The 16,651-nt window shown below is 45.6% G+C and overlaps 1 protein-coding gene across 4 annotated transcripts in view; it reads right to left on the reverse strand.

Annotated features, from left to right (window-relative positions):
• CEP68 (centrosomal protein 68) overlaps window positions 1-15,304 on the reverse strand; it is a 28,841-nt gene extending 13,537 nt beyond the window's left edge. For 2 of the 4 annotated variants that reach the window (XM_075064444.1, XM_075064443.1), the window contains exons 1-3: window positions 15,237-15,304; window positions 4,456-4,878; window positions 748-2,292 (exon numbers count right to left, since the gene is read on the reverse strand). In XM_075064444.1, the coding sequence (XP_074920545.1) occupies window positions 748-2,292; window positions 4,456-4,836 (1,926 nt within the window). In that variant the 5' untranslated portion in view covers window positions 4,837-4,878; window positions 15,237-15,304. Of the gene's footprint in view, window positions 1-747; window positions 2,293-4,455; window positions 4,879-15,236 lie in introns of those variants that run through there. The other 2 variants (XM_032806535.2, XM_075064445.1) reach the window with 2 other exon arrangements.
• Window positions 15,305-16,651: the final 1,347 nt, after the last annotated feature.

Genomic DNA, 16,651 nt, shown 5'->3' on the forward strand with positions numbered 1-16,651 from the left:
TCCCTACACTTTTCTGACAAATATCTACCTGATTTCAATATGCACTTAAACAGGAGCCAACTCACTGACAGGCTCACTAACTTTCCAGCAAACTGGGGTTGAGCTTCAAGCCCCACTGTAGTTTGGGGGAAGAAAAGCCGACAATTTCACAGTGTCACTCTTGCTGTGTCTACCCCAGACTATTTCCTTTAAGATTTCCCAGGGCAGTTTCACTTTAGTGGCAACACAGGCAAGAGCGCTTGTGTAGACAAGTCACCAGAACCACCAGTGTTTCCACCATCCATATCTAACCCTGCTCAGAGAAGGCCTATGACAAATGGTGTTAAAAACGCCAGTGCCTTGTCTATACTAGAGCTCTTACTGATGGAGCTGCACTAGTGGGAAATTTTGTAGGTGAAAGTCCAGTGCAGACACAGCTTTTGAGCTTTTCACTATGTTCAAACCTGAAATTCAATGTGAACTCAGCAGACACGAAACCATATTGCTTCACGAAACTGCAGGAAAAAACTCCTGTTGCAGGCTAGGCTCTGCACTTTAGCCCGGGTGCCACAGACAGCAAGAGTTGTGTGGCGTTCTGGAATCTCAAGCTGGCAGAGATGCCCTCTAGCAATCAGAACCAGTCTGCTCCAGTGAAACCGAACGTATAAATTAGTAGCAGCTGAAGGAAATTTAGATGTCATGCAAAAGGAATTGGGAAGAAAACAAAAATACACAGACATCTTCCATTAATTTCTGGTTTCAACCCACCTTAATACATTGCACAAGTGACTCTTTCTGTTGGTCCTTCCCTTTTGTTAGATCCTGCCCTTCACTCTCCAGTGCACCTAGGTATCTCCCATCTAGCATGTCCCTGATGGAGGGCATTCCCAATCTGCTGACAGATTCCCTGTGGTCCTGGCTACTCAGGTTAATATTTTCTGTAGAGGGCTTTTGAGAGCTGCATGCATGGCACAGAACACAATCCTCACTGCCCTGAATTCCGTATTTGTTCTTTATGCTGCCTTGATCTTCAACCAACTCAGATAAAAGGTGACTTCTGCTGCCACTGTAGCATGGAAGGTCTTGCTGCACCTGGTCATGCCCAAGTCTCCCTTTAGTCAGCGAAAGATCAGACAAATATCGAGCCAAACCTTCTAACTCCTTGATTCTGGGAGGCAGGGAAAGAAATTCTTCATCATTCTCCCATGCTTTCTTCAGTGGCAGTATTTGTGTAGTGGGTACAAAATGACTGGCACCGTTTTTCTTTACCTGACACTTTGAAAAGTCTTCATCTCCTCTGCTCCCCCAGCCTCTCCCATCTACATGAGTTGGATCACATGAACTTAGTCCAGCATACTTAGAAGTAAGGAAACTGTTTGCAAACCCTCTAACGGGATCTGCTTTGGTGGCAGTAGCAACACATTCTGCAAAGGACACTTTTGTTATAGGTGAAGGTCCACAGTAAGGAACTGCTCCTAAATACCCTGGCTTCTTAGACAAGGGAGTTGAAAATCTTTCTGCCGAGATCCCACACTCCTTACTCTGGCTTACGTTGTTCCCTGAAACATGTTGATTTTGACCAGGTGCACTGATACCCTTCAAAGTGCTCTCAGGTGAAACAGAAAAGCTGTCAAGGTCTATACCAGAGTCATGGAAGAAGGGATCAGGCATCACAAACTTGATGTTCTTCGCAAGCTTGTATTTTGGCTTCAAAGGGTAAGTATAATCAAGCAAGTCCTCGTATTCTTTGTTAGGGTTCCAGTGTGGAGACTGCCGGTCCGGAGATGGGGGTAAAGAATCAGGTATTGCGCATGCCCAGTAATCAGCCTGAAAGGACGACCCCTTTTTTCCTTGTTCCACAGCTACGCAGTCATCAAAGAGAGGATTTAACGGCCTGCACGTGCTGAGCACGGGATCTCCTACTGGAGTAGAGCGACTGTGCAGATACCGAGAGGGGAAGACTTCAGATGAAGGAAAAACCCTTCGAGCTGGTAAGCTTCTTGATCTTATCTCCTGCTGTTCAAACTCGTCATCTTCTGAAGGTGGCGTGGAAAGGCTCGATCTGGAAAACGTTGGGATTACTGTATCAAAACTGGGGAGTGTTCTGTTAGGCAAAGCCTTCGAAGTGGTTGAAGAAAGGGAAAGTGAGGCCTGGCTCCCACGGTCAGCATTTAGGGCAGAAAGAGACTCAGAACTGGAGATGTAAACATTGGCGTCCATTGCTGAGCTTTGAAGCGTTGGCTGATGCTCAGGAGCATTCGGAAGGTGCTCCTTACAGCCAGGACATTCCACCATTTTCATCTGCTCAAAACACTGGAGGGGAGGAGGGGAAAAAAAACAGAGAATGAAGCAATCGTAGTTCACACATTAAAGGCCTGCGTAGTTCATGTATGGCTTTGACAACGTTAAAAATGCGTATCGCCAATGGGGAGAATCCCTGCAAACAGAAACAAGAAAATAGAGGTCTAACTCGTAAGGAATTCTTTGAGCAATACAAGTAGCAGAAGTGCAAATAAAAGCCCCATTGTGTTGTCAGCAGGGCAGGAATATGAGATTCAGGGCCTAATCCAGGCCTAGGGTAAGCAAGTGCTCACATGTTGACTCCACTGCCTTCAGGGGATTTGTACCCATTTACACCAGGTCTGAAATGAGCTGGTAATGTTGCCGTATCTGCGGCGTGGCAGGCCAGGTACTTGAAGGCTGTATGACACGAGACACCATTATAAAGTCAGCCAGAGATATCATTATAAAGGATGTGTTATGGGGAAAAGGGATGTGAAGTGTCATCACACTACATTTATTTATTTAGAGTGTTTAAATACAACACACGCCCATCCAGTGCTCTGAGCCTCTTTCCCATAAACTAACCATCATCACAATAAAAACAAAGGCCCGCGCAGAGAGTAGCCAATCCTCACCCGCTTTAACAAGGAGGAGAAAAGATGGGCTTTGCAGCATGCCCACAGTGTTACCAAGTCTGGGTTTTTGTGGACAAAAAGAGTCCACAACTGAAGGTCCCTCAGAACATACCACCAGCTGCTCCCTCTCGTTTCTATTGAGGGAGCTCAAGCATCTCTGCCGATCTGAACAGCGGCAGTGTGTGGCAGGAAGAGGTAATCTCGCAGGTAACCAAGTCTCTCACTGTTTGTGGCTTTCACAGGTTAAAGCCAACATTTTGAATTCCACCCAGAAGCTTATGGGAAGCCAGCACAGATCACCAAGCACTGGTCAGATGTGCTCCCAACATGCAGCACACTAGGCTGCATCGGCTTGTGATAGAGTATGTGCCCCACACAGTTGACAAAGGAGTTAACTGGAAACAGAGAACAATGAGTACACAGGGTTGCACCTGGAGGCTGGGCCAGACCTAACTGATGATGAAACCCAGCTGGGGGAGGTGACAGGTGGAGAGCATAGAGGGAGGAAGCCCTTGAGAAGATGGGTGCAGAGAGAGCAGGGAAGGACACTGCAGTCCCTCGTGGCTGCTAGAAAGTAGAGGAAAAGACTTGAGAGAAGCAAACATACGGTAAGTCCTGGAAGTGGCTGTGGAAAAGGACATGAAGGAAGGAAGAAGAGTCCAGGCAGGCAGAGAGAAGTCTGACAGAGAAGACTCTAGCTGCTTGCCACGGGGTGCCAGGACTGGAATGCAAGGAGAGGGAGGACCTGGGTTTCTTGACTAGCCACTGGAAAAGATGATGCAGACACACCTTAACACAAAGGGAAAAAGGACAATGGAGTTTGGAAATGGGCCTCTAGGGAGAAAGCCCTGGGGAGGCATCCACCTGTCCAAGAGTGAGAGGCCAACCTCACAAAACCTGGGAAGGGATGAAGAATCCGTGGAGGAGTGAGCCTGGGTAGAGGCAATGAGTTACGTTTATCTGAGTTTAATTTATTGGACTCCGTTTACTCCAGCAGAGGTAGGACTAAATGTGATCTGGCTGCAGGGCTGATCCGTGAGAAGATGCAAACCATCACAAGGCTGGAGGAGCTACCCACAGGGGGTGCTACAGGAGAAGAACCTGCTATCCCCTGCCCAGCCTCAAGAGGGCAAGTGATGAGTCCATTCGAACACTGATCTAATACAGCGTTTAGATGCACATCACTGGCCAGGTCAAGTGAAAGAGACTACTTGCAATGATCTGGAGGAAGGCTCCAGATTCATGCTCCGAGACGCTTACCAGGCACAGAAGGATTTACCAAAAAATGAATTAATCTGAAATGCTTTATTAAAATCTTTCCAATAGCCAGGCTGAGGGCTGACGGAGGAGGATGTCTGCACTGAACTTCATAACCAACAAGTCTACCTCAAAGGCCAACATTTACAAACTCGGGGGCCCAAAGTCAGGCTTCTAAATAAGTGAAATGGGGGCTTGGCACAAGTGAAAAATCAAGCCTAGCATAACAGGTCTCCAACCTCATCTGGGGGGTCTTTTCCTGAAAATGTAATAAATAAAATAATAAGTGAAATCTTCTCACCTGCTGCCCTCCGGGGTGGGAAAGAGTTCTACTAAAGCGATGGGGTAAATAGAACCATTCATGGTAGCAATCAGTTAATGGCTGCCTCTCCACGTATGTTGTTTTTGCTTTTGCTCTGGAAAACCTGGAAGAAGGTGTTAAAGATACTTTACAACAGCTGGGCTTTCTCTGGGAGACACCAGTTACTCTGTGGCCTGTTCCATCCATTGCCACATCCTCAGTTCCTTTTGGGGATGACTTCACTTGCTTTGCTTCTAAAAGCTGGTGCACACTGCTAACTAGCTCAGGGCTGTCGGTCTCTAGTTCTGTGTAGTTCCACCTACCATAGGACTTCACATTCAGTGAGGCTTCAGAACCTGATTTTCCCACATCCAGGACCATTCATGCAGAACTCCTTCCCTTCACAGACCATGTGCTCGTAGTCTTGAATCTCTGAAAGAAACAACAAAGTGACCCTCTTTCCCCATTTCCACACAACTAAAACAACATGGATTTGCTTTACCCTGCGTCTAAGTAAGGAAAAACACTTTAGCCTGTCCTGAGCAAAAATTATTAGATCCCATCATCTTTGTGCATCTTCAACCACACAAAATAATGGCATGTTTGCTTTCATTCTTTGCCAGCACTTTTCTGACGTCACATTACAAGTTATTATGCTAAAATCATAGTTTTGCTCTTTGGAGAGTCACTTTTACTCTAGTGGTACATTGGGACCAAATGCAGGTTTTGTACCTGCTCTGACAGCTCTATGGTTGCTAACTAAGGACCATGATCCTGAGAGCACTTTTGCACATGAATAAAGTTACTGGGCCCAAATGAACAGCCACTTGTTTCAATAGCAGCTGTGTATCTAGAGTGGCTAGAGAATCAAACCCTAAAGAACTTCTGGGACAGGTAATTTCTTTACAGGGATACATGAGGGTTTCTCTGCAGGTCGACTTCTCTGAAATGGAGATGTTAAGAAACAGATATAAAACAATCATCTCAAGGCCTGATTCTGCAACTTCTACCTTGATGAGTGATTGATTACTCATGACTAATTGCTCATTGATAGGAGGGTCAGGGAGTGGGTGCACCAGTCATCACAGCTTTGCTAGTATAGAAACAAAGATCAGTTGCAGTGACAGGGTGGCATAGATTACTTCCACCCTGGGCAATGAGTGAATTGCGATTGAAGACTGATCTAACTTAACATTTTAGGTCAACCTAGATACACCACTCACAGATGTGGAAAATCCACCACCCCTGAACAATTTAGTTAAGCCAGCCCAACCTCCAGTGCAGATGCCGCTAGGTTGATGGAAGCGTTCTTCAGTTGACCCAGTTACCACCTCTGAGAAATCTGTTCATTACAGTGATGGAAAAAACCCTTTCGTCGCTCCAGGAAGCATCTACGCTATAGCGCTACAGTGGAACAGCTGCAGCGCTGTATCTGTGCCACTGTAGCGTCTGTAGTGTAGACACAGCCTGAGTCACAATTCACTCCCTGATTTGCTCCTGAGGCATTGCAGCTATATGCTGCCTGTTACTCAGGGCTTGTGGAAACTCCATGATTGAGCCCAAAGGGAATAAGTTTCCACAGTCCCTGAGTAAGATTCCACTCACTCTGGAGGAGGTGCTCCTCCTTTACACCAGTGGGACACAGTTAAGGATCTTCCCTGCTCTACCCAAGTTGCCTTTTATACATCTATAGGGTCTTGCCACAAAATCCTATGCATGCACCATTAAATTCAATCATTCTTAGAAAGTAAAGACTGTACCAATACAACCTGACAGTACAATTCGCAATGCCAGTTATTTTTACACCAGGGATCGGCAACCTTTGGCACATGGCCCCTGGCAGGCCGAGACGGTTTGTTTACCTGCTGCATCTGTAGGTTTGGCCAGTTGCGGATCCCACTGGCCACGGTTCACCGCTCCAGGCCAATGGGGGCTGCCGGAAGCGGTGTGGGCCGAGGGATGCGGGTCGCCGCTTCCCGCAGCCCCCATTGGCCTGGAGCAGCGAACCACAGCCAGTGGGAGTTGCGATTGGCCAAACCTGCAGATGTAGCAGGTAAACAAACTGGCCCGGCGTGCTAGGGTGCTTACCCTAGCAGGCCACGTGTCAAAGGTTGCTGATCCCTGTTTTATACTATCCCACTTGAGGGTTCGGACCCAAAAGCAACTACGTGATTTGGATACGTTTCAGACAGTTATAGAAAACGTCACTTTGCGATAGCCCAAAGTCTTGTAAACAAATTACAGATCTCTGTTAGCAAAAAGGTTTACATAGAGCTTTAAACCGAACTTCTGATCTCTCAGAAAAACACTGTTCAATGACAACACTATGCACTTTGAACCCATAGTCAGTATAGATGCACCCCAACTGCGCAAACACTAATCCAGTAACAACCAGCGTGGTAAAATAATGTTAGCCATTACTGTCATTCAGTTTCATTTAACATGTCAAAGAACACACCTGATGACAAACATTTTTGCTCAAGATCCTGGGTACTTGAAAATCCAATAAAAAGATCACATTATCTATCTTGTTCACAAGTATGTTACTAAATAGATCCTCGGGCATCCATGGCAGCAATTCTCTATAATCCCCCAGACAGAATGTCATAACAAAGGCTTGCAGATGACACGGCTAATTTAAGTTAACGAGTATGTGGAAGGTTTTAAACAGCTACTAATTAGTTTAGCTGGATCTGAGCTGATCCAGGAAGATCACCACTGTGGGGAACAAACACTCGTAGAATTTTTCAACCAATAACTGAAGGATTTTTTTACTTTTTTTTAAAGAACACATGGAAATAATTGTTTTTATATACACGAGATCAGGAAATCAACAATGTTGTGCTCAGGTTATTGCACCTGGCTTCCGAGAGAAGCCCGCTATAATTAGAATGGGTCAAATAATATACACTAAATTAAAATCTGGCTAATGTTGGCTTTACCAACCATTCACAAACCAGTGCTGTTATTTTCTAATTTATTAGGTAGTTAAAAATATTTATAGAATATTACAAATGGCATTTTGTTTTTGGAGTTTTTGAAATACCGAATGTTGGTATTTGAGCTAACAAACTGATGTTGCCAGTATTCTGGTGAATAGTGCACATCTTACTGTGACAAATACAAGTACTCACCAGTCTCAAAGCTTCACGAACATGAAACCACTTCAGCTAGGTCAAATTGATCTGATGCCTCAGCATTAGCTATATATTAGTGGAATGGCTTTTTTGCTAGTCAGTTAGCTCAAGCTAAAATAGTAATGCATGAAAGGAGTCCATCCGAGGCAAATCAATTGCAAATTCAAAAGGTGGAACAAAATTAAGAGCCTTTTAAAACTTTTTAATTAACAACCTCCTAGCTAAGAGGTTCTCAAACTGTGGGTCGGGATCCCAAAGTGAGTCGCAACCCTGTTTTAATAGGGTCACCAGGGCTAGCGTTAGACTTGGTGGGGCCCGGGGCTAAAGCCAAAGTCAGAGCCCCACCACCCACATCTGAAGCCGAAACCCGAAGGCTTCAGCCCTGGGCGGCGGGTCTCAGACTTTGGGTTTGGCCCCCCTGCCTGGGGTGGCAGGGCTCAGGCTTCAGTTCCCCTGCCCGGGGCCATGTAGTAACAGTTGTTGTCAGAAGGGAGTCTCGAGAAACCCAGTGCTAGCTGGTTCTGCCTGCAGCAACCACAATTATGACCTGTCCCTGTGGGACAAATCGGGCATGACCAAACCAACATTCAGCCATGGAACATTCATCAGATGAGAGAAATTCTTTGCAACATTTCATAAATTTACCAAACATCCTTAAAGAAGCCAAGTGGTATCAGATCACTTTGCTCTGTAAGTTCTACAAGGAATTGCAGGGATGGGATGAATCATCAATCTTGAAATTTTTCACAAACTAATAATAATAAATAATATTTTTTTAAAAGTAAGATCTGGTAAATCAAAACATTTTATTTTAAATTTTGAACTTTTTAAGTTTTAGTATAAACTAACAAATTTCAAACTTCACCCCCAAAATTGGGAGGATTTGTTGCCACTGACTTTCCCCAGGAACAATTTTTCATTGGAAAACTCCTTACCAGCTGTGGTCACCTTCCCTCTGCTGGACATCCAAGTTTTAACTATTTATCTTCTAACTATGCAGCTCCTGCCAGAGTGCATGCTTGTGTGTGTGTTTTTTAAGAGTCGGATTCTGGGTCTGGGTCTGCCCCTGTTCTAATGGCAAGTGTGTAGTGGGCAAAAGTGCAGAGTCCTTCCCCAAACACACACTCCACAGTGCTGCATACAGAATCCCGGCACCTGTGCACCCTAAATACAAGACATCCTAGGGCCTTGGCCATACTATGGTTGCAGTGATGTCACAGCAGCAATTCTTAGCCTTTTCCAGACAAAGATCCCATGTTAGTGAATACATGTAAGTGAGATCATGGGCAAAGCAATTCTATATCCCACATATTCTCTTCACCCTACCCAATCAAGATGTTTTTGCTTAAGGTCAGACCTGATTGCTTTATTTTTCCTTTAATTCATAACCTTAACTCTGACCAAAATAAATACTATTGTTGCATCAGGAGGATCACCCCATCCAAGAAGAGAGCTAACAGGGAGGCTCTCCTGTAACTCTTCTTCCCAGCTACTGACTAACAAAAGAAAAGAGGTGAAGCCACAAGCAGAATGACTGGGATATCCCTATTCCATGCCAGTTGCTGGTTGGCACCATTGTAAGTTACAGCAACCTTCAGGCGGCTTTAATTCAGTGCAAGGGGGAGCAGTGCTGCACGCAGATGCAGCAGGATCAGGGTGTCAAATGTAGCTTTAAGCCATCTCTGCGCACACACCTCTCCCTGAATTGTGTAGTTCATTCATATATTTTGTTAACTCCTTCAGCGATAAAATCCTTCAGGATTTAACTATGGATCCCAAAATATAACAAAGATACTAAACTGGGATCTACTAGATAATTCCATTCTCTCCTTGTTGTTTTCACACTTCCAGTACTATAGCCCCCTCCCTTGACTGTTGCTTATATAAAGGTGTATACAGAAGGTCTGATTCAGACCTGCTGTGAACAATGCAACTCCACTAGTTGCACCTGCTAGTATCTGTCTAGCCTCCTTAATAATTTTTATCATGCTTTCTTGAATTCCTTCTGATTTGTCAACATCTTTCTGATACTAAGATGCCCTAACATTGAATGTGCATTATTCCAGCTGTGTGTTATCTCCCTGGTCCATAACATGATCGCCTTGCATAGGCAGCCCCATGTCAAAGCTAAACAGAAAAAGGGAAGGTAGCCATTTAGCTGTAATCTATGCAAGGAACAGCTTGAATCTCCAGTGTTTGAAATTTAAGCCAGCTCCTTCCTTGAGTCTTAGCATGTCTGAAACACACACACTTTATCCTTTCATTCTAGTGCATGAACAAGTTACTATTCCTGTCTATTCCACTAGCACTGAGACTTCTGGAAGCTGTAGTTTAGGATACAGAATAACTGTCTATGACTATTTTTGCTGTTGGACAGTTCTTGCATTTCTTTAACCACAGGCTTTAAACTCTTCAATTTAAAACATTATCACCACTAACTTCAATATAAGCTTCTTTTGCGCGGGGGGGCGGGTGGGCTGTCTCTGTGCAAATCCTAAGAGATGATGGTCCCCTCCACAACTCCCACTGAACTCAATGGGCCTGATCCAGGTCCCATCAGGACGAAGAAAAATCAATTATTTTTAAACATTTTTAAATTTAAATGAGAATTTTTGAATTCACTTCTTTTTAAAAGATAAACCTGCTTATAATTAACTTTAAAATTACGATGACCCCTATAAAGGCCCAAACTAACTTATCTTTTAAAAACCAATAAATAAAAATATAGTGCATCAGTGATCCCTCTCCATATTAGCAAGTTAAAGGGTGCTGCTTTTTAATTATATACGGTATTGCAGGGGAAACATCTTTAACTTCTGAGGTTGACTCATACTTACAAACATGTTACAAGCAAGTATTGCACTGGGAAATATCTATATTAGTTTCAGTCTTTACAATGGAGTGACTGCTAGTATTTGCACTTCTAATGTAAGTACTTCTCAGTTTCTGCTGTTCAGAGAAGATTTGGTCTTAACATATATAGTTTCAGTTTATCTACGAGGCAAAGAGGGAAATGAAGAGAATATTCTTTGGACCACTTCATTCAAAGCTGAGAAAACAATTGGAAGCTGAAAAAACAGGAAAGCTTGTTTTCCTGATGAGATCAGTTTCTGAAAACTTGGAAGGTCACAGGGCCAGATTTTCCAAGGCACCTCAAGATGCAGGTAGGTGCCTAGGGAGACTTTCAGAAGTCTAAATACCGCTAAAAACCTGATCCATGATGACCAGATCGTCAGTTCACTAACTATATTTAATACTTCCTTTGTTTAATAAATCAGTTAGTTTTAAATTAAAACGTGTTTGATAAACTTTTCTTTTGTATCCAACACATTTTAAGGTCATTTTAGTTAAGGGATAAACAACTTTCAAAGGCTGTTTTGATACATTTTTAATTGAATTCCAATTTCCATCCAAATGCAGCTTGACAGAAATCACATGTAGAAATAATCTAAGCCAAAAATTGTGTGTTGTATTTCTTAACATAAAAAACAGAAAAATGAAGAATCTGATTAAATGTATGTTTAGCTGTATAACTGTGTAAATAAGTGTGTATAGATACAGCGTATTCTCCTGGTAGCAAAAAGTTACAACCAAATATAGTCTTTACATATTGATAATCAGCATGTTTTAATGCCTATACCAGCCAGAGAGAATGTTTCTTTAGGGAAACAACTAAAGTACAAATGCAAAACAAGATTAAAATCAAGTATCGGGGGTAGCTGTGTTAGTCTGTATCCACAAAAACAACAAGGAGTCCGGTGACACCTTAAAGACGAAGGGTATGACTACACTTCCAGCTGTACAGAGCTGCCGTGAGAGCGCTCCTGCGCCAGCACTTTGAAGCGCGAGTTTGGTCGCGGCGCCAGCGCTGGGAGAGAACTCTCCCAGCGCTGCAGGTACTCCACCTCCCTGTGGAGATTAGCTTACAGCACTAGGAGCCACGCTCCCAGCGCTGGGACACTGTTTACACTGGCGCTTTATAGCGCTGTAACTTGCTGCACTCAGGGGGGTGTTTTTTCACACCCCTGAGCGAGAAAGTTGCAGCGCTATAAAGCGCCAGTGTAGCCAAGGCCTAACAGATTTATTTGGGCATACGCTTTCATGGGTAAAAAAACCCTCACTTCTTCAGATGCATTTAGTGAAAGTTACAGATGCAGGCAACTTTCTGTAACTTTCACTCCATGCATTTGATGAAGTGAGGTTTTTTACCCATGAAAGCTTATGCCCAAATAAATCTGTTAGCACCAGACTCCTTGTTTTTAAGATTAAAATCAATTATTTAAATCCAGGTTTCCTGCTTGCTGATTTAACTCATGATTAAAATCAACAATTTAAGCCATTTAGCCTTGTTTACATACAATTTTTGTTCTCCAAAATTTCCCACTGTTGCATCCACCAGAGGTACCTACAGCAGGAACACTGGTATCAACTGGCACTTCAGCCACTGTTGTCTAGATCTTCTATTAGCACTGGATAATTCCATAAAAAGTCAGTGGGCTCAGGAGTCTTGTCTACACTAGTGTTCTTAATATTGCATGGGGTGCCATTAGTGCGGGGCAGGGCAGGGCTTTAGTCCCCTCTCCCCGTGTTTCTACTTACCCAGCCCAAGCCGGAGCTATTAACAGCGTTGCGAAGCTGGGAGCAGCACAGCCTTTGCAGCAGTGAGTTTGTTTATAAACAGAGGCAGGGTGATTAAGATAACAAAAGGCTTATCATTAAAGTAAATTAAGGATCGTTAGATGATCCTGAAAGCACTGCCAGGCACTTCAGTTAAAAGATAGGAAACAAAGGGTAGGAATAAAAGGTGACAATGAGAGAGGTAAATAGTGGTGTCCCCTAGGGGTCTGTACTGGGACCAGTCCTATTCAACACATTCATAACTGATCTGGAAAAAGGGGTACACAGTGAGGTGGTAACATTTGCAGATGATACAAAATTACTCAAGATTGTTAAGCCCAAAACAGACTGCGAGAAGCTACAAAACTGGGTGACTGGGCAATACAATGGCAGAAAAAAATCAGTGTTGATAAATGCAAAGTAACACACTTGGCAAAATATAATCCCAACTATACATACAAAATGATGGGGTCTAAATTAGCTGAACCCAAAGAGATCTCGGAGTCATTTGTGGATAGTTCTCTGAAAACATCTGCTCAATATGCACTGGCAATTAAAAAAGCTAACAGAATACCGGGAATCATTAGGAAAGGGATAGATAATAAGAGAAAAATATCATATTGCCTCTATATAATCCATGGTAAATCAACATATTGACTAGTGCATGCAGATTTGGTCACCCCATCTCAAAAAAGATATACTGGATTTGGAAAAGGTACAGAGAAGGGCAACAGAAATGTATGAGGAAACATTAAAAAGACTGGGACTCTTCAGCTTGGAAAAGAGAAGACTAAGGGGCGATATGATAAAGGTCTATAAAATCATAAATGGTGTGGAAAACTTGAATAAGGAAATGTTATTTACTCCTTCATATAACACAAGAACTCGGGGTCACCAAATGAAATTAACAGGCAGCGGATTTAAAACAAACAAAAAAAAAAAAGTATTTCTTCCCAGTCAACATGTCGAACTCTGCCAGGGGATGTTGTGAAGGCCAAAACTATAAGAACTAGATAAGTTCATGGAGGATAGGACCAGCAAAGGCTATAAGCCCAGGTGGACAGGGATCCAACGTCATGATCTGCATGTCCCTTGCCTCTGTTTGCCAGAAGCTGCGAGTGGGCAACAGGGCAACCTGATAATTACCTGTTCTGTTCATTCCCTCAGAAGCACTTGGCATTGGGCACTGTTGGAAGACAGGATACTGGGCTAGATGGACCATTGGTCTGACCCAGTATGGTCATTCTGATGTTCTTATATAGAATCAAGATGTATCTGCTCCCCGCTATAACCCACTAGACCCCGCTCTCCTCCCAGAGCTGGAATAGAACCCAGGAGTCAGGGCCGGCGCTGCCATTTAAGCGGCCTAAGCAATCGCCTAGGGCACCAGGATTATTGGTGGGCGGCATTTTGCTGGAGGGGGCGGCAGGCGGCTCCGGTGGAGCTTCCACAGTCGTGCCTGCGGAGGGTCCCCGGCTACAGTGGAGCTGCCACAGTTGTGCCTGCGGACGGTCGGCTGCTCCCACGGCTCTGGTAGACCTCCCGCAGGCACCACTGCGGCAGCTCCACCAGAGCTGCAGACCAGCGGACCCTCCACAGGCACGACTGTGGCAGCTCCACCGGAGTCGCAGGACCAGGGCGCGGGACAGCGAAATTGCCGTGCACCTAGGGTCCTAAAACCCCTAGCGCCGGTCCTGCCAGGAGTCCTGACAGGGTCTCTCTTTCCACAGAGTTAGTAATAGAGTAAGAATATACATTAAAATTATAAACCTAACCAGTGTCCCTTAAGTGACTTGCCACAAGATGTCAGAACATGTTGTTATTAGAGCTGAGTGGGTCTAATATTTTATTTAATTTTCTTTCTTCTACAAAAGAATTAAATATAGGGCTCCTGTCAACTAATTGCTAAATTATCTGCCAAAAAAAAAATAAGAGTTTTCAAGTGCCTAAGTAGCCCCAGGAATGATGGTTAAAGTCCTCCCCCCCTCCCCCCAAAATCTGAAAGGGCATCCCTGACATTGCTCCCAGTGGTAGAGCTGAAGTGGATTTAGCAAAGGGCTAGCAGAAACAATGGAAATTTCCCCACCACTTGGGAGCAGGGGCAGGTCCAATGGAAGTTGTGGGACCTCAGCCTCTCTCAGGAAGTGGCCCCCACACTCAACATTTGCCACTGAATGGTGCTAATAACCCTATTTGACAAGTAGTTTCTTTTTGATTTACATCTGGATAGAATTAGAGAAAAACGACTTTATCTAAACAAACTGCGTCCTAGCTCCAACTAAGTGCAATTGGCTCACTGTAGACTTTAAACACCTTTACTGGGCACTGGCACTTCCTGACACCCAATACAGACTCTAAACAACTTTAAAATGAACATTAAAAATGTGGCCGCCAGCTGCACCAGGCAAGGATTTAACTTCTCGGTCGCTGAGCTGAATCTATTGCAGAGCACCGTATATAGCAACAAGGCTGCCTTAAGAATAACCAACCAAAATGAGAAGCCAATGCACATTTGCACTTAATATTCTGTAAGTGCCTAGTATGCGGTGAGTGACTGGTGAGGTCCATAATAACAGTACTGCTAAACACCACATTAGTAACAGGCAGCAGCAGATTTAATAACCACAGAAAGATTATGATCCTCCCCCCCCCCCCCCAAACATCTGGTCAATCCCAAAATACTTTTGCCATTTGGCAATGGAGGAGAATGGATCGCTGCTCAGCCAGCAAAGGCAACAGTTCTGGTGCTTTACTTGTACCACAAAACAAGAGCGCCAAGGCTGGATACCATTTTTGCGCCACTGAAACCACTGATTTATCCCCCCGAGCCTCAGCAGAGCCTGAAGCTCAACCCACACCCAGAGAGGCGGGCACTGATTCTGCGCTCCCCCGCAGCAGGCCAGTTTCAGGCTGGTGTGACTCCACTGGAGTCACTCCGGATTGGCGCCTGTTGGAAAGCAGAGCAGGATCCAGCCCACACCCAGGGCTCTCTGGGAGAGCTCCCCTTGCACACCACACCGGGGAGACTGGCTCCTACCTGCCAGGCGGAGGGACAGCGGCCACGGCCTCCCCCACGCTCCATCAGCCGCTCCCACAAAGAAACCTCCCGTCGCGGCTGCCAATCCGCCCCCCGCCCGCCGAGACGGCCCCGCTCCGGCCAATGGGAGCCGCCCTGCGCCGCGCAGCCCCTCGCAATGGGAGCGGGCAGAGTGACTGGCTGCGCCAGGGCCGAGGGGCGGGAGCGCCCCCCTTGGGTTCGTCGTATGGCAGCGGCGCCGCCGCCGGGTGCGTGGGGTTGCTGGGCCGGGAGTTCTTTGCTCGCAGCGGCCGCGCAGAGAAGTTGTAACCAGAGACGAGCCTGAAGCACAAACCGCAGCTGCGAAAGCCGCGGAAGCTGTTCAGGGCTGGGTCTGATCGGGGCAGCCCTGTAACGTGCTGGCCTAGCCCCATCCCAGAGCCGAATGCGCCTGGACTCCGGGAAGGGGCAGATCAGGGGCCTTTTCTCAGGGTTACTGTGGCCTCCGCTTTCCAGGGTGGATTTACATTGTTGACATTTCAAAGGGGCAGCCTGTTAGTCTGGAGCTGCAAAAAGAACCAGGAGGCCTTGCGGCACCTTAGAGATTAACAAATTTATTTGAGCATGAGCTTTTGTGGGCTAAAACCCACAGTTTCTGCTTAAAGAAATTTGTTAGTCTTTAAGGTGCCGCAAGGACTCCTCGTTCTTATTACTGTTGAAATTGGCATGCATGAGGTGGCTCATCTAACCCCCTCCCTCCCACACCCATCCGTTCCCAAACTACAGGGTGCCTGGAAATCTCCAGGCTGTAGAGGTTTTACGTTTCCCAAGGGCTGTTCTTCAGCTGTGCCAGCAAAATGGGCAGGTGCACGTGCAAGCAGATGACTAATTGCACATGAAAAACACGTTTGCATACCACAAATGAGCAGTTACTTGTACATGTAAGTGCCTCGCTGATTAACTTTTTTAATTGATTTTTTTGTGAAATGTCAAGGGCAAACTTTTCGGCCTGAGGGCCACATTAGGCTTCCAAAATTGTATGGAGGGTCGGTTAGGGGAGGCTGTGCCTCCCCAAACAGCCAGGCATGGCCCAGGCCCTGCCCCCGCCCCTTATCTGCCCCTCTCCCCCTTGCTTCTTGCCCCCTGATGGCCCCTCAGGACTCCTGCCCCATCCACCACCCCCCACTCCCTGTCCCCTGACCATCTCCAGACCCTCCACCCCTGATTACCCCCTGCTGCCCCATTCAGCCACTCCTCTCATTCCTGACTGACCCCCAGGACCTCTGCCCCATCCAACCACCCCTTCTCCCTGACTGCCCCCTGCCGCCCCATCCAACTCCTCCTCTCCTTCCTGACTGCCCCCCCCAGGTCCCTGCCCCCATGTTCCCTGTCCTCTGACCGCCCTGACCCCATCCACACCCCAACC

This window comes from Chelonoidis abingdonii, chromosome 3 (genome assembly GCF_003597395.2).
Source record: "Chelonoidis abingdonii isolate Lonesome George chromosome 3, CheloAbing_2.0, whole genome shotgun sequence".
NCBI classification, from domain to species: domain Eukaryota; kingdom Metazoa; phylum Chordata; order Testudines; family Testudinidae; genus Chelonoidis; species Chelonoidis abingdonii.